The sequence below is a fragment of the Synchiropus splendidus genome, chromosome 3, assembly GCF_027744825.2.
Source record: "Synchiropus splendidus isolate RoL2022-P1 chromosome 3, RoL_Sspl_1.0, whole genome shotgun sequence".
Lineage (NCBI taxonomy): Eukaryota > Metazoa > Chordata > Actinopteri > Syngnathiformes > Callionymidae > Synchiropus > Synchiropus splendidus.
The window spans coordinates 8,370,375-8,397,803 of record NC_071336.1 but is presented as its reverse complement, the minus strand read 5'-3'; the positions used below and the strand labels follow the sequence as shown (position 1 = coordinate 8,397,803).

The 27,429-nt window shown below is 40.7% G+C and overlaps 2 protein-coding genes and 1 pseudogene across 5 annotated transcripts; 2 read left to right on the top strand and 1 right to left on the bottom strand.

Moving 5' to 3' along the window:
• Nucleotides 1-486: 486 nt before the first annotated feature.
• On the top strand, nucleotides 487-23,757 carry map4k2 (mitogen-activated protein kinase kinase kinase kinase 2). Of its 4 annotated transcripts, none has more exons than XR_008414203.1 (32): nucleotides 487-761; nucleotides 4,567-4,624; nucleotides 4,945-5,035; nucleotides 8,058-8,122; nucleotides 8,347-8,402; nucleotides 8,925-8,972; nucleotides 9,054-9,096; nucleotides 9,215-9,287; nucleotides 9,368-9,499; nucleotides 9,892-9,954; nucleotides 10,046-10,127; nucleotides 10,882-10,998; nucleotides 11,067-11,145; nucleotides 12,450-12,508; nucleotides 13,596-13,645; nucleotides 13,869-13,907; nucleotides 14,153-14,186; nucleotides 14,970-15,129; nucleotides 15,386-15,561; nucleotides 15,686-15,727; nucleotides 15,986-16,070; nucleotides 16,134-16,213; nucleotides 19,407-19,467; nucleotides 19,543-19,666; nucleotides 20,705-20,763; nucleotides 20,831-20,934; nucleotides 21,092-21,260; nucleotides 21,412-21,480; nucleotides 21,543-21,629; nucleotides 21,720-21,779; nucleotides 21,861-21,916; nucleotides 22,321-22,412. XR_008414203.1 is itself a non-coding variant. In XM_053860474.1 (32 exons), the coding sequence occupies exons 1-32, from the start codon at nucleotides 669-671 to the stop codon at nucleotides 22,406-22,408; spliced, it is 2,613 nt and encodes an 870-aa protein (XP_053716449.1). In that variant the 5' UTR covers nucleotides 487-668; the 3' UTR covers nucleotides 22,409-23,757. The 4 variants fall into 4 exon arrangements, 3 of the variants coding, with proteins under 3 accessions (XP_053716449.1, XP_053716450.1, XP_053716451.1); XM_053860474.1 differs by having other exon boundaries at nucleotides 21,709-21,779; nucleotides 22,321-23,757; XM_053860475.1 differs by lacking the exon at nucleotides 13,869-13,907 and having other exon boundaries at nucleotides 21,709-21,779; nucleotides 22,321-23,757.
• LOC128756185 (myb-related transcription factor, partner of profilin-like) lies at nucleotides 16,718-18,607 on the bottom strand. Its single transcript, XM_053860496.1, has 2 exons — nucleotides 17,784-18,607; nucleotides 16,718-17,712 (listed from the first exon to the last, which is right to left on the bottom strand). Exons 1-2 carry the CDS (start codon nucleotides 18,220-18,222, stop codon nucleotides 17,372-17,374), a joined length of 780 nt encoding a protein of 259 aa, XP_053716471.1. The 5' UTR covers nucleotides 18,223-18,607; the 3' UTR covers nucleotides 16,718-17,371.
• Nucleotides 23,758-24,776: 1,019 nt separating the features above from the next.
• Nucleotides 24,777-27,421, top strand: LOC128755929 (RNA-binding protein 4.1-like; annotated as a pseudogene).
• Nucleotides 27,422-27,429: the final 8 nt, after the last annotated feature.

Here is a 27,429-nt window from a genome sequence, read left to right as displayed (position 1 = left end):
GTGCCGATGTTAGCACCTCGGTCATAAACGCGTCAAAACATTAGCATGTGACCAATTAGGTTTTCAGAATTCAGGTTTATAAAACCAACGGCTGTGGCTTTACAAATTCATACAAGCATCAACATTACTCTGACTAAACAGTAGGTTCTTGTTTTGCTTGGAGAGGCTCCAGCACTCCCCGCAACCCTGAACAGGACTAAGCGGCGGTTGACTGTCGATGTATGTAAATCAACCGTGGTTAGTATCAGATCAATTCAATTATATATTATATAATACATGAACACTATGCTTAGCTCTTTCTGTTATTTCCCGAAATACACATTTTGAACAGTGAGAGAAATCTTGAGTTTCTAACGCGATAACAACCAAACAATTAGAAGAGTTACTGAAGTTTGGGGCTCGATTTGTCAACCCCGGGCAGAAAGCAGAGTGTGCGCATGCGTGCTCCGCCAGCTGCTGAACAGCAGTAGTGCTTAGTGTGTGAAAGATAGAGGAGGGAGGTGGATGAGTGCGGGAGGCTGCGCGGATTCACCAGCAATTCGTTAAGCAGAAATTGTTTCTTCTAAGAATTCAGCTGCTCCTGTCTCGACCTCTCACCAACAACAGGAGACATGCTGAGGTGAGAAAAGCCCGCCGTGTCGCGCAGCTGCCCCGGCAGCCCCAGCACCATGGAGCGGATCGGAGTGTCCTTCCTGGACCCTTTGGACGACTACGAGTTGATCCACAGGATTGGATGCGGTACCTACGGTGATGTCTTCAAGGTATGTCACCTTGTCTCGCACATTTATACTGCATACACCCGCACAGGCACTCCAACACTGACAGGTACATGAACAAAGATTTTCTCACTTCCTGTCATCGCGCGTGAGAAACGCCACCCAGTCCAGGTGAGACTGTTAAAAACGAACATTTGAACGCCAAGTACAAAAGATGAATATTGCCATAGGTTCCTTCTGATGAAAAGTTCCAAGGAGCATCCTAAAGAATTGTCTTATTCACTGGCAATGATGACCTTCTACTTCAGAACAGAAGTATTTCTGTCACAAATCTCGTCTCCTGTTGTGTCTTTACTAATACCGAACTTATTTTCTCTCTGACTACATATAACTTGTTGAACTGTGATGAAGCTCAGGAGTCTTGTACTCATGCACACAGTATATCTTTTAAAATACAGTCAAACTGTACTCTTTCTATTATGGAAGAAGATGCGTCGTCCTTCAAATTAGGCTTTCTGTGCCATTGAGTTGAGTTGATGATATTTATTTTTTTGTGTATCGAGCAAAAATGATGGGAGTCTGATATAGACATATTTAAAATTAAGCTGATCCCAAAACCTTCCAATTTCTTGATTCAATCTTTTATGTGATGTTTAAAGCACAGGGTATAAATGACACTTTTAAATGATTTTATGTACTCATTTTAAATAATTTAAAAATATTAATTGGTGTTAAATTCTTGGTTGTTATTTGATGTAGCGTCCTGTTTTAAGATTTGCACTCATGTTTGGGTGCAAACATCCTGTGTTCCCCCGCTAATGCCCCTCTTGCTGAATTCTGTATCCTGCACTCACAAGAATGTGTATTGTCTGGTTTTTACTGCAGAGGAGACACTTGATGTGCAAGTGCTTGTTGTGTCTGAGTACCAGTTCAGCAGCATTTCTCTGAGGAGTAGTGATGTGTTTTTTTGTCTTCTGCAGATGACATTTCCACAAGTGCTCTCTCAGTCATGCAGCAGCTCTCCTGATACATACATCTGAAGTTGCAAATACTTTGCTCTAGTCATAGGGACCTCTGTGAGCCGTTGGTGTCACTGCAGACAGACACTCACTTAGACATGTTATGAATTATTTGTGCTATTTCTGCCTCTCAATTGATGGACAAAAGCTCATATTCCCCACTCACCTCCCCTGTTAGAGGGGTTCATGGTGTCACAGCATGTGACTGTGTAGGCACTGATTGGACTCTTTATTACTAATCTGACCTGATTTTTCACTGACCTTTGTTGGAAACTGATCAGATTTAAGACATATTGATTATGGGTAAAGTGATCCCACTAGCGTGGCTTTCCAAGAAGGTCCAAGAAACTGACATCACATCTGCTGCTCAGTGGGGGAGAATTGTTCTTCCAACCAGGGCTGATTCTCTCCTCCAACATCAGCGTGTCAGCGTGCTCACACAATGTCTCACTTTATGTGGGAATAATAATAATTCTTTGTTACCTTCATGCTCCACATTAAACAGTCTTAACTCACGCACCACCACATCAACTGGGGTCTTCCAGTGACAGACTAAATAATGTTGCATTTACTGTAACAGGTCGTAATCAAATGGATTCCACTTTCTTGAATTGGCTTGGGTGTATTTTTTGGAATATGTGGTCTCAGAGTGCTTGTGTTGAGGATGATTCAGGAGTTAAAAGGGTGAGAGAGATCCTCTGTCTGTCTCTGGCAGTCATATCCATGTTCAATTTAAGTGATGCAGTATTTGGCCCCTGAATTACTTCTCTATGAAACTTGGAGATCCGCCAGAGCACTTGGTTGTTCATCACAATTGGGTTTGCTTTTGCTTGTGTCTCATAATTCATCTTATTCCCCTTTATATGAACATGAATTCGGGACGTGCCCATAGTGATGTATCATTGAGAACTATAAATGAGTGGTTGTGCAAAAAAGAAAACAGGAACATGTGCTGGCAGGCTTCACATTGTGACTTGAAGCAAAGAATACAAAAATACCTTCTGCCTCTTATGTTGTTGCACCCAGTAAAAGAGCCATTTTCAAAGTACGCATCGTCCACTCTGCCAGTCGGAGCCTACTGGCCTGTCTGAATGGGTGACATGCATGATCAAAACAGCTCAGCCGGCATTTTGTATTTTTTCCTTTTTACTTCCTGTTCTCTACTTACCTGAGCCAGCCTATTCTACTGCATTTTCGTGTAGAGGATTTGTGTTCCTCTCAGAACATGTCTGACCTGTTGAGTGTTGTATGAGCTTCTGTTAGACCTCGTTTTGCACAGTTATTCACTCTGTTGGAGCTCAAGTGCTCTTGTTATATCAGTAGAGCCCCACTTGTGTTGAATGAATTGACATGCCGAATCATCACACATGCTACAGTGCAATGCAGAAATAATTAAAAATAGCGTAGATAGTAGCTCACTTACACAAGTGTAGAGCCTGGGGCACCGTCTTCAATTTCACTCACAATGTATAGCAAATTGATTTTGCCTCCATTCTTGTTTCCTCTAAAAATAAAAGCATGGTGTTGGACTGCTTTTTCTAACCGAGGAATGGAGTCAGATCAGATTGGTACATGCTAAGTATTGTTCAGCAGTGCTGAGGCTATTCCTATTAACCTTCCTTCATCCCCTCCCTCATCACCGTGCGCTCACACTTCACTTCTTTGACAGGAGCACAAATTTCTCATCACATATTGAATTGCAGGCAGGAACATAAACAATGTCTGCTTATGAAATTTTAACGAAGAACACATCAAATATGTCAGAAGAGAAATGAATGGAAGTGACCAACACACGTCAGTTCGACGCACGTTGGATTCACGACAAGATGGTCCGTCAAGTCTGTCTTGTTCTTAACTGTCTAGATCCAAGTTTGCTTTGAGTCCAGTGGACTTCCGATTGCATTCACACCTATGATGTACATAACCACGACAGACTGTTATTTTTGGCCATTTTGAAAAGAGAAAATACCTTGGAGACAACACTATCACTAGTAGCAGGAAATTCTGTGGTAGAACAGGAAAGAAAACAGGAAGTAGCGCGCAGCTGAGCTTCAGGTTGTGTTGAGGCTCTTGTTTATGTCATCGTCGGCTGTTGTGGATCAAGCGAGCGAAACACACGTCAGTGTATGGGATGACGGATGTTTGCCAGGAAGAAAGGGGGAAGTTTGAAGTTTATTCACCACTGAAACACACCTCCTTAGAACGCAGCTCATGCGTCCATTTTTGAAGTGAGACACTTGGTTTTGACTTGATTTGGCATTTTCTCATACTTTCTTTCAGAGTCAATCCTTTTCATCAAATGAAGAGGATTTTTCTACAGGAACTGACAATATTAAGACGCAATTACAAATTTCAATTAAACTTTTGGCTTTCTCTATGTGAGAACTTTGCCTGTTGCAGTGCATTATGGGAATTGTAATTTTAAATTTAATGTACATTCTCTAAAGTCTCCATGCTTTGTGTGTCTATTGCAACTAGAGTTAACTTGAATAGTCAAAAAGTCAAACTGCTTCAATTTAGTAGGATCCTCTGTCATCCTCTGTGAAATCTGTCCATCACAGTTGACATGGATTTAAGATGATTCATAAAAACCTATGCTTTGAATGGGCTGTTTATTTCCAGTTTTGCAGTTTGATGGCAGCTGTAAACGTTACTGTCAAATTCACACCTGAAGTTGCCATGACTCACAGTTAAAGAGCAATTTAAATGCTTCCTAAAACTTGAACGAAGTGTAATGATGCGAGCAAAAATATCCACATTTAAGACTTTCACATAAGTGAGCAATTTAAAAGTAACAATTTATCCCTTTACATATTTGCTTGTCTTTTCAGGCTCGGAACATTAGGACCTCTGAACTGGCCGCGATCAAGATTGTCAAACTGGACCCTGGTATGTTTAATGTTCTGTGAACCGAACACAATACACTGCACTGGGTTTCTTTACAAATGCACAAAATTTGGATGCGTCAACCTAAATTCCACTAAAGGTTTTAGTTACCTAACTTTAAACATCAGCCATTCATTTTCATACAGGGGTTGGACAAAATAATGGGAACACCTTAAAGTAAAAGCTTTAAGGTGTTCCCATTATTTTGTACAACCCCTGTATATCAGTTGTGATTGGATGACAGAATGTCAGCATGTGAAAATTCTGTTTACAATGCTGTTGCTGGGTAAACTGGACTTACTCAAAACCATCTGTCTACTCAGGCGATGACATCACGTCCATCCAACAGGAGATTACCATGATGAAGGAGTGCAAACACAAAAACATCGTGGCCTACTTTGGCAGCTATCACAGGTAGTTTCAGTCTCTCTACTGGACATTCCTCGCATGTTTGAAGAATACCCAAACTCAAGCGAACCTAGTAATAGTCCTGAGGACAGCAGTCAAAATCTCCCTTTGATGTTTTGACAGTCTTCAGTCAAATAGTTCTAATAGTCTCCTTCAGTATATTTACATGGATAACTAGTCCATGTAAATTATGCAAAGTCAGTGAATGAGAGGTTTATGGTAGTTGTTAATGTAGACTGGGTACTGTCGGGTCTGCTATGGTGTTATTTTGGTGGTATTTTATTATCATTTCACATGTGTTTTTAGTGCTGGTATTTTGTGGTCACCACCTCTGTTACAAGGTTAGCTTCATTCCTTCTGAACTGCTATGACTTTCAATTCTTGAATGAGTGCCCAAAGATAAAATAACATTTATGATCTTGATTATTTGGTGATTTTGGTGCTACTTCTACACTTCGGCACTTGTTTGGTGACAGCAATATAGACATGAGGTCCATTTCCATTTTTTTGTGCAAGATTTTTTGTACTTTTCCCACCATTTTGGCGTGTGAACAATGATTGTATGTATATTGTATTGCATGTTTCTGTTCCCGTTTGGCGACAAACTGTCTTGGACTGTGGATTGGCAGCAACTGGCTGCAGGTGTGGACTATATGAGCCTATTTGGGATTCTTTAGGTAATCTCTGATTATAACATTTGAGGTTAGAAATAGGAAGATTCATAAAGTTACAAAAGGAAGGATCACAATAGGAAAAACACTGGAACCTTTTAAAGAGCTGAAAAGACTAATTTCACCAGCACTGGATCTAATTTGAGCAGGTTAACAGCAGCACCACACAAAGGAAGGAAATTCCCGAAAGGAAACAAGAAGAAACTGAAATACACACGATAATATTAGAGCGTCGACCAGGAAAGGGAAGCCACAACTCGCTTATGTCTTTGCTGATAAAGCATTCAAATGAAAGGATATGTGCAATGGCTAAGTCACATTTTAATGTGATTCATTTTTGTCAAAGCATACTGATTTTTTTGGGGAGGGTAAAGAAAAAGTAAGTCCATGGAGAGAGTTCTTTTTTAGCTTACTCTCTCGAATATATTCAGCCCCAGTGAGAGGATAAAGCAGCATTAGTGGGCATCAGAGTTATAGAGGGATTATGTTGTCCGCATTATCATCCTGTTTTGGGATTATGTCAGCCGATGGAGATAAAGACGAAACTATCGTTGATGGAGTCATTCACTTTGATATTCATGCCTGAGTCTATTTTTTTGTTTTGTTAATAATTACAAATAAAGAAAATACAAAATGACTGCGGCCATAAACACACGCACTCAGGGTTTGTATTTCCACCCTTGTTAGGACGTTATGAGGTTTCTCATTGCCATAATGCTTTCCCCAGCCTCTCACCCTAAACCTAACCATCCAAAACAAATGGCTGACCTTAACCAGAACTCTGAACCAAACTTACACACAATTCTAATGACCCTCAAATTCAGGCTTAATTTTGTTAGGACTGGCCAAACGGCCCAAACAAAGCCAAATGTCCTCACAAGAAGGCGTTACTCACAGCTACACCCCTATTGTGACAAATTAGAATGAGTAGCATATGTACTAACAGATTTATTGTTGATTTTTTTCGTCATTAATAAACAAAGATAACACTGCTTAAGTATCAAAATAAAAGAAAATAAAAGTTAAAGATGTTTTTTTTTTCATTTTCTAAAAGTCAATTTAGGACATTTTAATTGAGAATCGCGATTCTTGTCTGAATAGATTTTTGGCACACCCATAATAATTATAGAAATTGTATGCTGACTGGGAAGAAAATTCAAATGACATTTCTTTTGGGATAAAATCAAAACAATATTATTTTTAAACTCTAAAAAAGGCCTTTAAATTAAGGTTCAAATGTGTAAATCCATTTTTAGGGGGTTAAGTAAAACAATCTTGGTTGCAGATGTAAAGCAACAACAACATTAATGTTATCTTAAAAAGCAAAGATGGTGGATGCTGCTATTTGGCCCAGGGCCAACAGGTCGACTCAGACACATAAACACATCAATTTATTTTGCTTTAAAATACATATGTTATGATGCTGAACTCATTTGTTGCGACACGCGATTGCTCAATCATGACAGTTTTTTCCTACATAAGCAAAAGTCTTGGAAAGAACTAGAATAAACTCAAAATGTTAGCACGGAAAACACTCACGAGTGATAAACAAAGAAAGCACGTAGTGGTAGAATATGGCTGGAAAATGTGGTTTGGAAAACACGCGCAAGCTAAACAACAGTTCAACTGGAGAACAACTAGCGAACACAGAATAAAGTAACATACCAACAAATGTGCAAGTACCATCAGGCGCTGCAATGTTGGAACTGGCTGCTACTTGCAGGAGTGGTTCCAGCTGGGTGCCATTATAGGGAAGAGGAAGTGGCAGAAGCAAACAGGAAACAAACAAACAAAATAAAACCCACGGGAAACTGAAACGTGGCAGCAACATACCCAGCACACATACTGCCGCACTATAAAATCTATATTTTTAACAGTTTAAATTTCAATATATATTTGTGAGCTGGCCAGGCTTCATGACATTTGATTTATAACACAGGGGCTGCTGTTCGCCACAATCCATGCCAAGCAACTCAGAATCAGCTCCTCCATCGATGTCCTTCACCGACTCCACAATGCACTGATGACACTGTCTGTCACTATCTGTCAAAGAATGATGTTGCCCATTTGCTTAATAATAATTACAAAATAAGTTGGTAATAAATACTATCATCCACATAAATGTGTGTACAACTTTAGTGAAATATAGTGAAACATTGTTTTTGGTGTTGCCCATTTATTTTTCAGTAAATATTATTTTTTCTTTTCTTTATTATTTGTCCAATATTTGTAGTTTTGGAATTATAATAAAAATAACTTAAGATAACATTTTAATTGACCTATGAGCACTGTGTGAAATAAGCAACATGATGTATTACTATAAAGTGAAAAAATAAAGCGGAAACCTTTCCCAATAGGAGCAGAAAGCTGTGGATCTGCATGGAGTACTGCGGTGGAGGGTCGCTGCAAGACATGTATCACGGTAAAGAAACACTGCATTCACTGAATGATCTGTTCTTCTTCAGTTTATATGCACAAAATAATTTAGATAACCACTGTAATATGCGTACAGAACTCAAAGTCCTGAATTGAGGAAGAATCTTTTTTTTTAAATATATCTCATCTGTGGGACAGGGAGTTCTAAATTTAGCCATCTATCTGCTGCTGCTGTCTCTTTTGTAAATGATCTGTTCATCTTCTCTACAGTGACGGGGCCATTAAAAGAGAAACAGATCGCATATGTGTGCAGAGAAACTCTGCAGGTAAGAGCTCTCCTCCAGCCGGCACTGCCTATCCAGATGTTGGTGTGGAGTCTCAGGCGCCACCATCAGGGTGACTCATGTGTTTTTGCTGCTCCAAAAGAGCTAAATAGTGTTTAACTTGACCTCTAAGTACATGCTGTGAAGGTCAATATAACTCCGGGACTGTTTGGAGGGATGACAGCGAGTGTTTGCAAATCGTCTGTGCTGACTCTAATTGACTACAAAAATAGATAAGAAGTGTGTTAATTCATTTTCTTTCATTTCATATACAAACAGAAAAGCCCTGTTGTTTTTTCCTCATTTTTTAAATATGTTAATATTATTATTATTCAATATCAATACTACTAATAATAATCTTGCCTTTAAGATTGCGTTTATTGTTGAGCTTTAATATTTTTATGAGCACACAACCTTTAATATACTGTACATTTGTACATAAACTTGGTAAAATTCTGCTTGTGTTAAAAAAACTGATTGATGCCAGCTTTTCACTCTTTTTTGTCCAATCCTCTGTGATTACAGGGTCTGTATCATCTACATGAAACAGGCAAAATGCACCGAGACATAAAGGTAAAGTGGATCTCTCGGCTCAGGTTTACTTGGAACACGGAGATGGTGATGTGTGCGTCTGTGTGTGTGTTCTGTCTGCAGGGAGCCAACATCCTTCTGACGGACCGAGGAGATGTGAAACTGGGTCAGTATTGGTGACAGCAATCAAACCTCATTCTTGCTGCACCCGCGAGGCTTACTCTGAAATCTGAAATTAATTTTGTACAATTTAATGACCTTGGGACCCCCCCATGTGTGTGCAGCTGATTTTGGCGTCGCAGCTGAGATCAGCGCTTCTGTCGCCAAACGCAAGTCGTTCATCGGAACACCGTACTGGTGAGATCCATTTCTGGCTCTGTGAAGCAGTGTCCATGTAGGAGCTGACCTGCCGCCCTCCTCCTCTGTGGTTCACCCAGGATGGCTCCTGAAGTGGCAGCTGTGGAGAAAAAAGGTGGCTACAACCACCTGTGTGACATCTGGGCCATCGGCATCACCGCCATTGAGCTAGCTGAGCTGCAGCCGCCGATGTTTGACCTCCACCCGATGTCGTAAGTCTGAAACACAGGTTGGCTGCAACACAACTTAAATAATGTCGCTAGATGCTCACTGATATTTCCTCAGTTCATGTACCATTTGTCTGTGAACATGTTGCTTGTTTCCATATTCAGCAGCAGACTGTCATACAGAATAAAAACAGCAAAACATATCAGCTGTGCAAAATGTCCATAGTTAGTTTAGAATGTTGGTTCTAGTTTTTCTCATAAAGTCATATAAAATATCATTTGTATTTTGAACCACAGAAAATATATGTTTTTCATGATGATATTTGAGATTGTCTGAAATTTTAAGGAACAGAGCCTCTCACAATTGGACATATATCATGGCAAAGAACGGAGATTAGTGCAAGCCTTTTCATCACAGCAACTAATTCATGTTTCAGCGCACTGATGTTGATGTCCAAGAGCAACTTCCAACCTCCCAAATTAAAAGATAAATTAAAGTGGTAAGTTTGAATTTTAGGTTTTTGCTGAAGACTAAGGTTGAATCTCACTCTTGTCTCTTCCTCATCACTCTCGGCTTTGTCCATGTCACAGGTCTTCTGGTTTTCACAGCTTTGTTAAGATGGCACTCATTAAAAACCCAAGAAAAAGACCGTCAGCTGAGACTCTGCTGCAGGTGAACTTACTCAGTACTTGAGGTTATTGTGATAGCATCTCATCAATACTGTTAAATGTTGAAAAGGTTACAAGCTCGCTGGTACATTTAGCTAGATTCTAATTCATATGTTGTGTGTATTAGTCAGAGAAAAGGTGCGTTTTCTCCAATTACCAGGTGCTCAAAAAATGTCAACAAAATCATGAAAAATAAATGACGGATGAAAAATGCCTAATTTGGATATTACCATCATTTGTAATATGTTTTATCATAATGAATGAATGTTTATTTAAATCTCCAATTCAGTAATTCATCAAGTTGCATGATATTTGTGTAACTGTTATATCACTTGGCTTCTTAATTGTTACATTGCATAAGGTCCATGTTTCTTTTTACGTAATATACAGCTTTAAAAGGAAGAGTGTGAAGAACGGTTCTTATAGTTTCTACCCCTTCCCTGTTTTTCGGATCAGTAGTTGCGTGTAACTGTGTGAGCTTGAATTCTCTGTTGGGTCATTTTTTTGTGTCGTGTGCTATTGTCAGTCAGTTTTGTTTATTTCTATGACTGCTTGTGTGCTTACAGTCAGTTTCGTGTGTGCATGTGTGTATTGCTTTTTATGTGTTTGTTTTAGTCCTTTGTGTGTTGCTAACCTTTGGTTACTTTGTTGTTTCTTCTCCCAATAAATAAGATATGCATAACAACATATGGCTAAATTTTATGTCGATTTTTAAATTTGTATTTTCCACTCTCGTCTCATCTACTGCCCTCCTGCAGCATCCCTTTGTGACCCAGCTGCTGACCCGTAACCTGATCATCGAGCTGCTGGACATGGCCAACAATCCAGAGCTCCACACCAACCACTCACACAACATGGATGACAACGAACTGGAGGTCAGACAGACTGGTACCAGTGACTGCAATATTTTCACTGGTGTGTTACAAAAGTCATTTGTTGACAGATTGAGGAAGTGGCTCCAGACAAGATTCAGTCGGCAGGGAAACACCTGCCAGTGGAGAGAACTGTGTCAGAGGAACAATGTGAGCAAACGCCCATTTTTACATAACAAATTCACCTCCAGTATACACGAAATAATAGTGTCAATGAGCTGTTCATTTAACATTGGCTGTGTGACATAGACTGTTCATAGGCTCATAAAATTAGCTCAAAGAAGCTCAATGATGGAGGATGCAGGACGCTGTCGACAGGTTGGCATTACACTTGCATTACATTACAGTAACCAAAGAAAGTGTAATTTATAGAGAAAAATAAGTTTGTATGCTGTAAGTTTGGTATTCCAGAAAAAACAAATTACTATTGAGATATGTATGTCATATTTTGTTTCGGAACACAGTCATCTTTATTCTGTGACTATATGACCATTTGGATTCAGTCAGAAAATCCATAAAAAAGTTACAACTATTATAATGCTATGGAAGCAATAGGAAATAGAAATGAAATTAGATTTGATCTTCAACAGCAAGTGGAGCTCATCTGCTGATGCCTGTACATGCAGATCTAATGTAAGTCAGTCTGACTTCTCGAAGAGTGGCTTCATTGTCCGCTCCAGTCCAGAATGCTGTAACGTCCAGAATATGAACGGAGACAAAAGGCTCTCAGTCAGTCGGTTGGTGGCGTCCCTCCTGCTGTGACCACTCCATACATGTGGGGCGGAGGCTGCGTCACAGATTGGCACCATGACATGCCATCGTTTTGTGTCACACTGGAACTTCTATGTTCTTCTGTGGGTGACTGAGGACTGCTTCAGTCCCAGCACCGCATGATTCATGGAGAGTGTTTATTTATAAACATGCAAAACGAGAAAGTGTTTTGCTCTTCTTTGGCCGTGCATTATCAGTCAGGTTCACTTCATGGTGGACCCAGCGAATGCTAATCAAACATATTTGTCGCGCTAATGGTCACTTATTTTGAATGACAGAAAGCTGGAATCTGTTACATTTTATTAGTTAAAAGTTGAAACACACAGGTGATTTGTTGATGGATGGTAGCAGATGAATGACATTGTGATTGCACTCGTAGTTTTCGACAGGTTTAGTATTACTATTACAGTTAAACATTTTTGACATTTACTTTTGGATTTTCAAAGTGTTCTCAGCTATGCCGTTGTAAATGTGTAGTAAATAAATATGTAGTATTTTGATTGATGTATTTAAATGAAAATATATAGTATGGTGAATTAGTGTTTAAGCTATATAAAATACAATGATGCTTCAGTTAAACGGAATTGTTTTGTGATAAATCAAGATCAGTAATAAAATCAAGATTTAAAAATGGACATTGTGGAAACAGTAAAAAAATAAGATCCTCTTCTTCTTCTCTGCAGTCGGACAGGTTAAGTTTGGGGCTCCCCTGAGGAAAGTCACAGAACCGTACCCTGATCTGGTAAAATTTCTTTTATTTATATTGTCAGTCCTGAGGAATGCAGATCAAGTTTTGAGCCTAAAAGGTGCCCAGAAGTTGTTTTCGTGCTTTCTCTCATTTATACGCTGCAACTTCTCTGCTCACTACTGCTTCAATGGAGAACTAATGCACTACAGATGACATCAGAGAAGATGATGAGTCATGACACATTCAAGTACTGTCAAAATTGTAGCAAAGTCCTGTGCTGACATGCCGTTAAACATTCTGCTCTTGATACACATGAAGGTGGCATTTCAGTACTTTATACATGGTATTGTATTATAACGTAGCACACACCTGAATAAAGTGTGGAAATCTTGAAAGCAAAGAAAAAAAAGCTACAATCACTATGATTAACTTAAGCAATAGCCAAATTCCAGTTTCTGTTACAAGTACGAGCTACACTTTCAATCACACATACTCATTATCAGGTTATTGACTGCTGCATCAGGAGGAAAGGCAAGTTTAAAAAGTTAGTCCTCAATAAACAGGATGTGGAATGTACAATACGACCCTGAGGCTTTTGCTCTCCAAAGGACCTCATGTGTACAGTGAACTCAGTCATGGTGGCAGCATTATGAAAATGTTGCTCCACCATGATCTGTATTATGGACATCTTTTACTGCACCTGCCGACAGTTTTCTTGAATGCTCCAAGACAGAGTGACTCTCTTCTGACTACAGAGCATACACTGTGAGCTGGGTGCATTCAAGAGCATTCCAGAGGAACCTATTGCAGATAAAATGTGAATATTACAAATGTGGTTACACGTGTGTGACTCAGTTTAGGTTTGTGTGTGGCAGTTTTTGTGTGTGTGTGAGTGAAGTGCTGTGCTTTATGAAAGGCTGCATAAATGTGCTCAAAGGTCCATGTGAATATGAGAGGTTTCATAAATGTCACTGGACCCATTGAAGCCAAACTGATGGTTGAAAAATAAGTTGTAATGGCGAAAGACAAACATGATATGCCGGTGATGACTTGCACGTGTTGACCAGAGCACTGTTACAGTGTACTTGCTAACCAAACTTGTGGTTAGAGTGCTAAATGCTTTTAATTTCTGTCGCTGCAGGGTTCTTACGACGATGACTGGAGTCTCTCTGGGGATGAAGCTGACTCACCGTAAGTTTGCTTTCTCTGTCTTAGGACCTTCAATTTGGACCTTCAACCAATTTCTTTCTCACATTTGCATATATAGTGATAAATGATTGGTACTGCTGGGCTTTCTACACTGTAAGATAAGCACTGCAAACTGTGTAGCCAGCTGCCATCTTCCCTGTTCTGGAAGAGCCCCCTGCTGATGTTCAGGCCCTAGTCAGATAACCAGCAGGTCTTCCTGTTGCAGGAGCCTGCTGGAGTGTGTGGAGCAAGCTCTGCAGCTGAGGTAGGACACCAGCTCCAGCCTGTCTAACAGCCATGTCCACCAGTCCCACATGAGACAAACATCTTCATCAGAAACCTGCTGGTTTCAGCTTGATGTGCTGTTTACGTTTGCTTTTTTGGGTGTGGTTTTGTTTGCTGCCCACTGAAGCTCTTGCATCCGCTTGTGTTGTCCAAATTCCCTCCCGATGACATTGCTGGTTTTGATGCCGAGTCGAAGCCTGAATATCATGTTTCTGCTTTTTTCAGGAGCTTAACTATGAAGAGAGCGCCATCTACTGATGTGAGTATAATGTTTCAGTAAATTATATTATTATATTTATATTGGAATTAAAATCCAATTACTGTAACTTCTTCAACTTCATATTCAGACTGCTCTATTAAATATACACGGAGTTGAGTCAGAATATAGGTGCTAAACGTTGGTGTGCAGCGACATCCAGTGGACTTTTGAAAAAATGCAGTGACCGTCGCGTGCGCCAATTTAGCGTGTGTGCTGTGGATGTGGACAGCAAGGTCAACAGCCTTCTAATCCTCCTTCGCTGGAATTTACTTTGGACAGAAGCGTCGGCCAAATTAAATGTGTGCTTGCTTGTGGGTGTACGTGTTGTGTGAACAACGAGGTCCTTGGCCTTATAATCCTGCAACATTAGAAGGTTTGGTGGATAGAAGCTTCTGCCAAGTGTAATTTAATTGTGTGTGTGTTTTTTGTTGGTGTTGTTAATGTGTACAGATGAGTGCAAAGGTTCCCTCAGATTTAATTTTGGGTTTGTGTGTTCTCAATAGTGTGTTGGTGCCTGTGCTTGCTATAAAACATTTCGCCTGGAAGTTGAATATAACTCACTGGTGACTTATTGGTGTTTTATAGCCACTAAGTCTCAGTCATAGTTTTCTCATGAAGACAAATGTGTTATTTAAACCCACATATTATTGTTCTTCTGCCTCACAGCTGCCTCAGTTACAAATTAGAAAGTTAAATTGGTGGTGTCATTAGTTCTTTTTGGCTTCACTTTAATGTTGTTGGCATTGTTCATGCTAAAATGTAGCCCGCTGTAATGTCACTCAGGGTGGAAGGAGAAGTGGTTTGTTCAGCCCGACTACAGCTTCCCTGCCAGCCTTCTGTTCTTTACCAGCAAACCCAGAGGAGAGCAATCTGGCTCTGAGGTCCAGCTGCACGCTTGGTCCGGATTCTGCAGTTGCAACCGCTGAGTCTGCCCCCGTCTCAGGTACCAGTCAATCCTTGTGGACTGTCTAATGCTTGTGAATTATTTTCGTGTTGACACATTTGTGTAGATTTATTCACAGCCACTCAATGACGACATATATGGAAAATGATTGCCTCTTTAACTGCATCTAGTGAAATCACAACACATTTCATGAGGAGTATGTAGAGACAGCAAAGAGGGATTCCACTCAGAATTATAGGCGTAATCTTTGACTCACATGTGTGCAAGGACCAACGTCTCTGTCTGGTGTGTGTAGGCCTGGCCCGCTGCTCTGCCACTCAGGATATCCGACAGCGCTGCAGTGACCCATGTCTCCTTGTGGGAGGCGTCGTGACAGAAGACAGAAGGAAGGTCACGACAGATTCTCCCTCAAAAAGGGGGACGTCTCTGTCTCCTGAGTGGAGCACGCTCAGGAAAAAGCCAGAGGAATCTGTGAGTCCAAACTGTCAAGCTTTACGTGTGTGATGTGCTAATAGGAAATAACAAGAGAGTTTGACTTTTACCAGCATGGTTTATAATCCACTGATACCTCATTTGTAACCTCTGGTGTTTGTAGAGAGCTGACAGTCATGGACTTCCTCCAACCCCCCAGGTCCATGTAAGTGTGCAACCTAACAGCACGTGCAACAATCTCACCACTCATTGTTACTGTCCGGACCCTGCTCACAGACATAATCCGTCATGAACAACAATAATAAACGTTGACATCGGTGTATGTCACGCATCTGTGGGCCATCAAAAGAACATCTAATCTTGATTTTCTATTTGGACACGAGCTACAGAGGGGTCTGGTTATTGGTAGTTAGTAGTGATCCACTGTTGTTGAGTCTGTAAGAGGGTGTTGACTTCTCCGTAGATGGGGGCCTGCTTCTCCAAAGTCTTCAATGGTTGCCCTCTTCAGATCCACTGTGCTGTCGCCTGGATATATCCCAAAACAAGAGGTAATGCTTCTGCACTTGTCATCATGTTGTGATCTGAGCTTCACTGTGATTTCTTCTTCTTAGACCAATACCTCATTCTTGGAGCGGAGGAGGGAATCTACACTCTCAATCTAAATGAACTACATGAAGACACACTAGAGAAGGTACTAACATCTAGTTGTGTTTCTGTTATTAGATTATTATGACACACATAGGGTCTGATTTACTAAAGTAGTGAAGTTTGTGCGAACTTGTTGTATGCACTAAAACAACAATACAGCACACTGTGGTTTGTGTGTTTCAAAGGACCAAAGTAGTTAGTACTTTCGCTGTATGCTAGGATAACATTTATTTATTTTAGGACGACAACAACTAGTTTGCTGGTGCTCCGTGATGATCATGACCCAAAATGTTGGAAGTGTGGAAACATTTCACAATGGACACATCAAAGACTAAAGTGAGATGCACATCTGGCCAAACATACAGTTTTTGAACAGTTAAGTTTCAAAATGTCATTTCACACTATTTATCTACAATGCTAAATGTAGATATAAATTGCCCAATTTCATTTGGTGAGGATGTATTTTTCATCTATTGAGGTGAAGGAGGAAGCAATAGTTAAAACATAGCACCTATCCTTTAATACAGCCACTGCGGGAACTGAAACTGGATCTGGAGCCTACATGGCTCAACATTTACATTTTTTTTTACATTTGCATCCTGGTAATTTCAGAGCACGACAGCAGTCGCTCCAGGGATTACTCAAGCCCGATCTTTGTGAAGTGTTGTTGAAGGTCCTAGGTTTACTAGTTTTCATCTAGTCTGGACCCCTTTGAATGAGACCATTTACCCCTAACTCATAGGAGTTATTGATCCACACCTCCAGCAGACACTGCACAGACTTCAAACATATTTATTGAATGCCAGATATCTTACTTTGTAGATGACTGACTCATTTTCAATGAGTTATTAAAAGTACGAATTATATGGAGCTTTTCTCTCAGGTGGTTTGGGCTCTCAGACCTTTCCTCCTGACACTTGCATTGTACCTGACCTCTGCTGTACTGCATGCTTACGGTGAGGCCCACACTTGCACAACAAAGATTCTGGAGCTCGCATTTAGAGGAGGTCACCGACCTCAGTCAAATATTAGGAATTTCTTCTGTTATATCTTTGTTTTGTGTAGCTATGATACATTTTTATTCAAGGCTCTCTTACGTTAAGTGCGTCAAAGGAAAAATATCTCGTAAACGTAACCATCGAAGAATTTATTTTCCACTTCCAAAAAATTAATTTAAAAAAGTAGTCCCGGTTGATTTCTTTTACGCAGGTGGGCCTTGCCCACCCGGTGGAGTGCCAGCGTTTATGGCAGCCATTGCTTGCATTCCATCCTGGATAACCTTTGAAATAGAATTGATGGCCATCGTCAAGGCTGACACTGCGCTGACCATCTGTCGGCAGTGTGCAGCAATGGACTGAGTGTCGCGTCTGGCTGCCCGTGCCAATGATGACGTTGCTCGCATCTCCCGTGCAATAGTCTGGAGGGCTGCAGACTGCTTCTGTTGCTCCCGCAGCAGCTCCTGACCTATGTCCTTGGGGTCATTCTGAGGCTCTGCGGAGGTGACTGGATCCTCGGGGGGCTCCTCCGTGTAAGACTGGTCGTCTGGCCAAATACAATTCAATAGTTAGTTTTTCAACACATTGACGATGCAAAAAAGAGATCTGTACTCTTACCTTGTTCTGCTTTTATGGACACAGTGTCATACTCGGTAATCCCTGTAACTTGATCCTCAAAGGTGAACTGTGTGGGCTCCTCGATGCTGGAAGAGCCTGTGCCATTCTCCAACGTGAACTGTGCCTGCTCCTTGATACTAGGAGAGGATGTGTTGTTCTCAGAGGTTTTATTTGCTGTTGTTTTCTTCCTTTCTGCCATTTTCTCTCTTGTCCTTCTTCGAAAATCTTGGTACCGTCTCTTAACTTCATCTACTGAACGCATCTTTTTACCCACAGCATTTACTTTGCCACTGATTTCCTCCCATATAGCATTACGTTTGGCGATGGTCATATGTCTATTTTGTATCTCATTTAGATGTTTACCTGCCTCATGTATCAACACCTCTAATTCGAATGGGTCGAATTTCATTTTCCGCTTGCGTCCTTCCATGTTCGCCATGCTGCCCACCGTGAAACACGCAACATCTGATTTAAATAGAGCTGACACCAACACCCTGCGGCTGGTTCAATTCACCCATTAAGTGCTGTCATCACTCACAGCCCATGTTTAAGCTCCACGTGCAAAACCGTGCACTGCGTGAGCTATTTAGTACGCGCAAACGACGATCTCGATAAAGCCCCATGTTGTACAACAATGGCGTTTCTGGTGTGTTTTGGGAGGTGCAAAAGAGCCTCGAAGTTGAGTCAGTGCCCGCCTGGAATTCAGGAGCGTTTTTCTTTCTATAGTCCCCTCGATGCGCGCTTTCAGGCGACTGTCAAAACCAGGCAGAGGACGGTGTTGAAACGTAATATATTAAAAACAGCAACTAACTAAAAACACGTTCTCCCCCTTGCCTCAAAAGTGGTTTGATCCAACCCGTCCCCTTCCTTTCTCAGTCCAAGTGCTCCACCCGCCCAGAGCCATGAGAGGTTCAAGGTGTTTGGTGCAGAATATCGGGGCTTTTTGATGGGCTCCAGAAATTCAAGCATATAGTTCATATCGACCAATTCGTTCTTATGTTTATTCACGATTTTAGGCGTCAATATATACGCTATTGTTGGGAGTGATTCTAAAACATCGCAATTTTATATATAATATTTCCCCAGTAGGTGGTGCCATATCCCTAAGATTTTCCCAGCCATACTGGCACAGTGCTCACCAAGAAGGCTGTAAAAAAAGCTATTATGCCGAACAAAGTCAAGGTTGAGACCCTGCGATGGAATGTGTTTCTGAACCAGGAGCTTCGGCCTACCTGGGATGAGAGTGTGAAAAGTAGAACTGAAGTTAACAAGTAGACGTTTACACAATTGTAGATCTGTTAGCGGTGTCTGCTAATTGATATTAACTTTAGAAGTGTTTTTAAATTGTTTCATTTACAGGTATGAAACAGGCCTGCGCTCATGTTATTCAACACAGAGAAAAAGACACACCTAAATTGTTAAAATTGTAATGTTTGTGTCGGTAGTCTCTGTTACACATGTATGACAAATATATTTGTCTTGTGTCTTTTTGAACCTCACCTGTTTGTTGGCCATTCAATGATAAAACATCTGCATGATTAAGCATGTGCTTGTGAGTTCAATTTTAGTTGAAAGGAAAATAATTTCTGATCTGTTCTGATTACATTTTATTTCCCTCCGCAGCTGCTGCCTCAGCGATGTTTGTGGCTCTACGTTATGAACAATGTGCTGATGTCCGTGTCAGGTGAGCGTGTCTTCTACGTCTCCTGAAACTTCTCCTGCTGCTGAACACTGGATCTGACTGCGTGTTGGCCTGCAGGGAAATCATCTCAGCTCTACTCGCACAGTCTGGTGGCATTGTTTGAGCAGAAGGGCCATCTGCAGAAGAAACACAGCAGCCTGTCGCTCAGCACCAGTCGAATCACTGAGCGCATCAGTGCCAGGTACATAACATTTCCTGAGGAAAAAACATGGAGGAAAAAAACTAGTTCTTACCTCTGAGGTCACATTGAAGCCATAACATCAGTCGAATAATCATATTCAATACAATTACAATTAAAATGGCCGAGGTACTTTTTCTCTAAGTGCTGATGACGGCATGGACTATCAAGGGATATTATAACTATCAGAGTTAGGACATGTAATAGTTTCAGAAATGTGTCATTGAACTTTTTAACTCTTGAAACACATCCACAATTAACACACCCATTTAATGCCATAATCTGAATCGATCCGATGCAACAAGTTGTTTCTTTACTCCACGAAAAGGTCCCATATTTTTCCTAAATATTTCTCTTTGTCTTTCAAAGTGGGATGATCCTCTCAGTTGAAATCAGCTGAGACAGCCCTCTTGCTTGTCAGAGCAATACATGTTTTGCTCGCTAAATACATTATTATTATTATTATTATTATTTTGGACATTTCCATACACAATGAAAAAATGCTCCCACATCTACTACATAGCTCCGGGACACTGTGGTTTTATTTGTCATTTCTGGTGTTATGTACACTCACGTCAACCACTTGTGTAGAGGAAATTGTAAAAGGATGTTAGCTGACTGAATTTTTAAGCTCTTTTACATGAAAGTTTCTGAATTCTAACTGATATTTCTTCAGGTAAATCCTTATTCCATTCCATTATTTAATTTAGATTCTGATGAAGAATGGATATTACCAAAATGGTTCTTGTTGCTATTTCTTTCAGAAAGGATAGTTTTCTGATTCCTCCCTACAATATTTTAGCTGCGTGTATTTAAAGTAATGTTTCCGTGGAATGTTGTATCTCTATGTCAATTCCTCAAGTGTTTTAATGGCATCACTTTCTGATCACTTTCTAATATATTAATAATAGGTTCTAGCATTAAATGTCTGTTGTCATATTAAATGGAACCTTTCTTGCAGTTTTAAATGTAACATCAATAATCTTGACTCGTGATGGTTATTAGATTCAAAGCAGTTTAAAATGTACCCCTCATCCACAGGAAGTTTGCTGTCTCTGTAAAGATTCCGGACACTAAAGGCTGCAGGAGATGTAGTGTTGGTGAGTACAAGTGACTCTGATCTTTTCAAGCATCTACTCATCATACAAAAGATTGTCCCTCTCCCAGCCAGGAACCCGTACACCGACAGTACCTTCTTGTGTGCGGCGGTGCCAACTGGCCTGGTTCTGCTTTTATGGTATGAGCCTCTACAGAAGTTCATGCATCTGAAGGTGAGTTCTGGGGATTTTAGAGCTGCATGAGTCTCATATGGTTCCCTGGAAATTATATTAGCACTTCAGAAAGTTGGTCCACTGTGACTGCTTGACAGGATGTCACTAAAATGTGACTTTAATGCTGTTGTTATTCCACCATCGCCTGTTCCTGCAGCACATACCATTGAAGCTTCCGGAATCTCTGCCCATTTTTGAGCTGTTTGTTCTGGTGACGGATGAGTTCCCCCAGTTGTGTGTCGGAGTGAGAGACTGTTGTGACGAGACCAGCCAACAACTGACGTTTGACATCATCGAGCTGAATGGGAACGCCATTTCAGAACCAGGTACAGCAGTTGGCACATGGGTAGTTTGAACACGCAGTGCCTCACAGTTGTTGAATATGGCTGTGGCTGCACTAGAGTATATAAACTGATTTCTTCCCTACTGGCTATTCTGAGATTCTCAACATGCTTGTTCATGTCTTTTTGGTTTCAGAAAATGGCTCCATGGAGGCCATCCAAGTCACCCAGCTGGACAGAGACTCCGTTCTTATTGCACTAGAAAGTGAGTCCAGCTCAAGTGTGATAAGTATTCAAACCACTGAATTATTCTTCTGCTTCTGTCAGAGACTGTCAAGATAGTGAACCTGCAGGGGATTCCGTCCAAAGAGCTGACCTCTGAAATGGTGTTTGACTTCCCGATTGAGACACTGGGTAAAGACAGGCTCTGAAAACAGTTCCGTTTGAAGATGTTCTTGCGTCCAGTCACAGCTCATGTGACACTATTCTGTAGTTTGCTTGCAGGACAGTGTGCTGGCGTTCTGGAAACACGGTCTGAAGGGGAAGAGCTTTCATTCCAATGAGGTGAGTTTGTTTCATCAAATACTTTTTTTAAACAATAAACCTTGTCAGTCATCGAGTTTACAGGAAGGTGCTTGTTTGCAGGTGACGCAGGAAATCACAGATAAGAGTCGAGCATTTCGAGTTTTGGGAACAAACCGGTATGTGAATAAAAAAGATTCAACTTCAACTTCAACTGCTCCATGTGGGTGCACTCATGTTAGAAAACATTTTCACAACCTCTGATCTTCAATCCCCTTTTTGGTCTTTGTATATTAATGGGTTGCCGCTTCAGGATCTGAGACCCCTTCTATCACAAGGTGATAACTATCAGTTGTTAAATTGGAACAGGGTCATATCTTTACTTGCACTTACTCAACGGGTGAATGCACAATTCTTCCCCTTTCGAGCATTTGCGTCACAATTTGGTCATCCAATATTTCAGACTTGTAAGACTGGTAGGCGTGACTGGGCCGGATGCAAAGTTTAAGGTGGAGGAGGTTGCTCTGCAACAAGAGACAACAAATTCATTTCTGCTCCTTACATGTACGTCTGATTTCTTCAGGGACATTATTCTGCAGAGCACACCCACCGATGACCCGTCTGCACTAAGCAACGTCTACATTCTGACCGGCCATGAAAGCAGCTACTGACTGAACATTTTCACCTGCAGCTTCATCAGCCTTGTGTGGCTCAGCAACTCCACTGGAGGCCTCGTGGGCAATTTCAAAATGTGCAAAAATGACAACTAACTAACACAGCTGACGCACAATAATGTTTCAATTAATTACATCGTTAATTATCACCATCAAGCAAAGCCTTTTCGTATTACTTTATCTGGACCTGTGTTTGTTGTACCACCAGCAGTTCAGCCTTTCTATAGCTCTGTGTCTGAACAAGTTTCCTGTCTCCTGTCCCACATTACCAGATGTTTTTTTCTCTTTATAAACACAAAATTCACATGAACATATATTTTTGCACTCGTTTGTGTTTAAAAAAAAACCTCCTCATGAAAAACAATACATAGTGAAATTAGTTTAGTTTGGCAGGGAAGATGTTGCAAATGTTGCATCATCTGGTCAACTTGTGTAGGAATTGGTGGGCCGAGCCTGTGGTACACATCCATGTCATGCCAGACACATTAGCATCCAAGTTACACAAAGACAGACCCGTGTTAGTCCTTACATGTGGTTTATGCTAGAAAGGCTTAGTTATACTTCAGAGCGTAATACACAACTGTTATCACAGCCGTAGAAGTATTCAGTGATCCTTAATAATTTCTTTGTTAATGGACCTATTACTGACCTATAACTAATGATGTGGACCTGAGTGAGGTCAACATTGTTGAAAAGTTTAAATAACACTGCCAACATTTTCCTTCAGAGTCCATGTACCTGTATATGATGCAGTATCAAACTTGATGATATTTCAGAGCACTTAATTTATACTATGCATTTCCAAAACAAATGGTGAGTGAATCTTCCTTGGTGTCTTAGAGATTGATGTGACATCAGAATTATTCCTAATGCTCATGGAATGTCGTAGTGAAACATCTTTTTGATATTAATGTGATGTTAAACTGGACCTCTTATGATATCAAGGACCTAAAATCTGATGATAAATAAGCAATGTGATATACCAGATGGGCAAATAAACAGAAAAGTTTTGACAGCCTTGTTGTACAGTGCCAGTGTACATTAGACAGTTGTTCTGTAATATAGTTAAGTTATTTATGGGAAGCGGATATGAGTTGTCGTCATATGTTTGTTGTAAATAACAGTGGGTGAATGATTATGATGACACTTATCCTTTGAAGCAGCCTTAGACGTGTATAGATTTTCTGACCAAGATTTTGTATCTGAATGTATGAGCACTCGCCATCAGCGGGTAGTTTTACACCTCGGACCTTTGAAAATGTAACCGTTTGTGAAACGTTTTAAGAATTTGTGACTGAAAAGAATAAAGAGTATCAACATGTTTTTGTGCTTTTGACAGAGCTGACTTACAAGTGTAGTAGTATTTGAAAATGATGCCATCCCATGAATTGTTATATAAATGGTGCGGAATTTTGCTCCTGTGCACCACAGGGAATTGAAATGCTTCAGAGGCTGATTTCTCTGCAGTAATGAATCGTTTTTTATGCATCACCTGGGTCCATGTGCCTCAAGTTATGACTTTCCTGTGCAGGAAGGATTTCCACCACTCACAGACTCCGCCCTCCGACAGCAGGGTTCTTTTTTATCAGTTCTGGCACTCAATGTTTATCAGCCTATCTGAGGAACACTGCCGCGTTCACATCAATAACAACGCGCTGGTATTGCTGTTGATTTACCTTCATGTCCATAGAGGGCGGCACTGAGGTGTTCGCTATGGTTCGGAGAACTGAAGAAGAAACGGCGCCATTTCATGCGGTGCACAGGCCTTCTTCCTGTCGCGGGTGAGACTGCGCTGCCGCTGACACAAGTGTAAACAACGTCATGCTCGATGCTGTTATGACTTGCGCCGTCATTAGTTGTGAAATTCTGATGATGAAATTAGGGATTGCTGCACTGTCCCTGTAGCTAAGTCTTAGCACTCAGTATTAGCGCCATTTGTTTTGCAGCAAATCGCTTTGACTGTTTTAATGAAGTTGTTACTCTCCTATTTTACGTGAAATAATCTGCATTTTAATTGGTTCTACAGATATCTCATGTGTATTTTCCTGTTATTTTCGTGTTTATAAATTGGCGCACCTGAAAACCAACCACTACTGTGATAAAATGACACAATGTAGAATGAAAATTATAAGTTAAAGTGAACTGAAAAGCAATAGTATGTTATAGAGTATGTTGCAAAACATGCCTTTGTTTGAAGAAATATTGACCCGTCATCCCAAATAATTCATTCTCCTGTCAAAATGTTACAACTTTTTCAAGTTAGAACTGACCCACAGTGAATGATCTCTACAATTCATTCCAGTGTTCTGGCTTGCTGCTACTGATTTGTTGTGATTGAAACTTACAGGAAACTTAAACCATCAACATGGTGAAGGTTTTCATTGGTAACATTGCCAGCGACACCAGCCAGTGCTGCGTGAATTATTTGAGAAGTATGGTGAAGTCTCCCAGTGTGACATCCTCAAAAGCTTCATGTCAGCAACCTGAGTGATGATATCACACAAGAGGTCTTGAAGGCTAAGTTTGAGGAATTCGGGCCGGTGGCTGAGTGTGACATTGTGAAAGACCTTGGCCTTTGTCCACATGGAGCAGGTGGAGGATGCCATGAATGCCATCAGTATGATGGACAACACAGCCTTTAAAGGTGAACCATTGTGGAGACCTATTTTGATTTATATTTTCTGGGGCAACGTAATGATCTTCAAATGTGGACACTGGACTTTGACTTAAGCGTTTGCACTGTTCTATGATTTCCGATGATCTGCATTAGACTTGTTTGATAGCGGTGAGAGCCGTCTGTGCGACGGTGACGACTTGACGGTCTCATGCATGTCTTCTTTCTTCTCACAAGGCAAGCTGCTGAGTGTACAGCTGTCTACCAGTCGGCTTCGCACTGTTCCGAGAATGGGAAATGGGTGACTCTCACCCACTTTGTCACGATAAATCATACCGGCTGCTTCGTCTGTGGGAAACACGGTCACTGGTCGAAAGACTGCCTAGCCAGTCGGAGTGATAGAAGCAGTATGATGACAGCTCGCAGCGACTGCAGCTTTCAACGTGGTCATCCAGGTTTAGGTATCGGCAGCCCGCCGATGTCTGAATACATGGGTGGCTCGATGTATAATCGGTCGAGTTACAGTGGCAGTGTGCCGGGGACCTGCTGTCTCTGAGCATTCTGATACGCATGGCAGCAGACCAGTGGAGAGATCACGATGTATGGTCAGAACTGTCTCAATAGCAGTTTGTTCTATTATGAGAAGTACAGTGGTCAACCTTATGGCTCAAGCTGTTTTGTGGATCGTCGCACATCATATATTCCTCCCCCTCCGAGACCTCCTCCAGCTGTTTCATAGCTCTCCTCCTTAGATACGTACGAGTGCCGCGCCAACGTTCTACCGTCCGCCATATACTATGCAAGAGAATACAGCTCGATCGGAAGAGCGTCAGTTACCCAGTCTGGCTACGAGCGATCACTGCAGTCACCTGTGTCTGGCAGAAGCGCCTACCAGGATCCAACCTCCAAGGATCCCTATGCGCAGCGCTACGCACTGTACTAGAGCCAAAACACGTGTGAGTGACTGATAATCATGAAACATTTTCAGCTATGCACAGATTCTATGGCAGAAACATTATTCCTCAAGAAATAAATTGAGGTTCATGGATATGTCATAGGAGGACGTAAAAGATAAAGATGTGAGTAGGGAGCATGCACAAGGCTGACTTGTGGATTCTGCAGATCTCATGAAAAAAAAAGTTAAGCAGAACAAAACAAGTGGACAGATGTGACTGACTATTGATCATCAACAAAACAAAGTTAATGGACCAGTTAATCACACTGTCAATCCAAGTCTCATCTAAATCAGAGTTTGAATTCCATGGGAGTGCTCATGTTTTACTTAGCTGTCTTTTGTGCTGAAACACAAGGCTGGCTGACGTGCACCAGTGTTATTTTATGGATTGCAGACTACCTTTATGGAGATGAATATTCTTTTTCAAGTATTTGTTGATTTATTTTACGATGACTTTCAGATTCCTTAAGTTTCATATGTTGATGTATTTATGAATACGATAATTGTGACTGTTGAAATAGTTTGAAAAAATGTTGGAGCTCATAATCGAAGGTTAACTTGGAGTCATTGAAAAGACATTCTGTTATTAATCGACTCTCTTCTTCTTCCAGGGGCTTATTTCCTGTATAATATTTAGATGTCTGACTTCACTACAGAAGACAAGTAACATGTTGTTTACCATCTTCCTTTCCTGTCCACTGACTATACACTCAGATTTAGGCTAATGGTTTTGATATAATTTTGATCAACATTTTCTTTCAACAAGTTGCATTTCGGTTCCGTTTCAGCTGAGTTTTGATCTAATTTGATAATGAAGCATTTTTGGAAAGGAAGGGTCCGGTGGATGCCAAACACTTACTGATAGAATGTGTTATGAGCACAAATACGCTGTAACAGGGAAGTGGCCATGACATTTATTTTGTTTATTCTCCACACTATGCGATCTTCTTGTGTGTGATGCATACATATTTTGGGGGCATGACGGAGTGATGAAGAGCCATTCCAGCATTCCCAGATTTCCATCGATAAAGTTAAGACATTATTGATTTGCTTTACAATGAAAGGGCAAGTACAAAAAGAATGTTCATTAACCTCACTTGTTTATGGTTTTTCGACAGGTTTCTGTGTTCTAAACAAGCTGATGTTGTTGAAATAAAAGCACTTTATATTTTTTACACTGGTCATGCTGATCATTTCTTAAATAATTCACATATTGTGTTCCCCTTTCATAAAGGTAAACATGAGTCATAAATGACCTTAAGTAGGCGTGTAGTAGAAATGCACAAGCAAGGAAGACTTATCCAGACTTTCCAAAGAAGTTCTTATTTAGTTGAATATAAATGATGCAGGACAGTTAGTTTACTTGTGTTGACTTGAGTAACTTAAAAGTGTTACCCACTTTTGTAGCTGTCGTTTACGTCTCAAATGTAATTAATTTCCATTTACTTA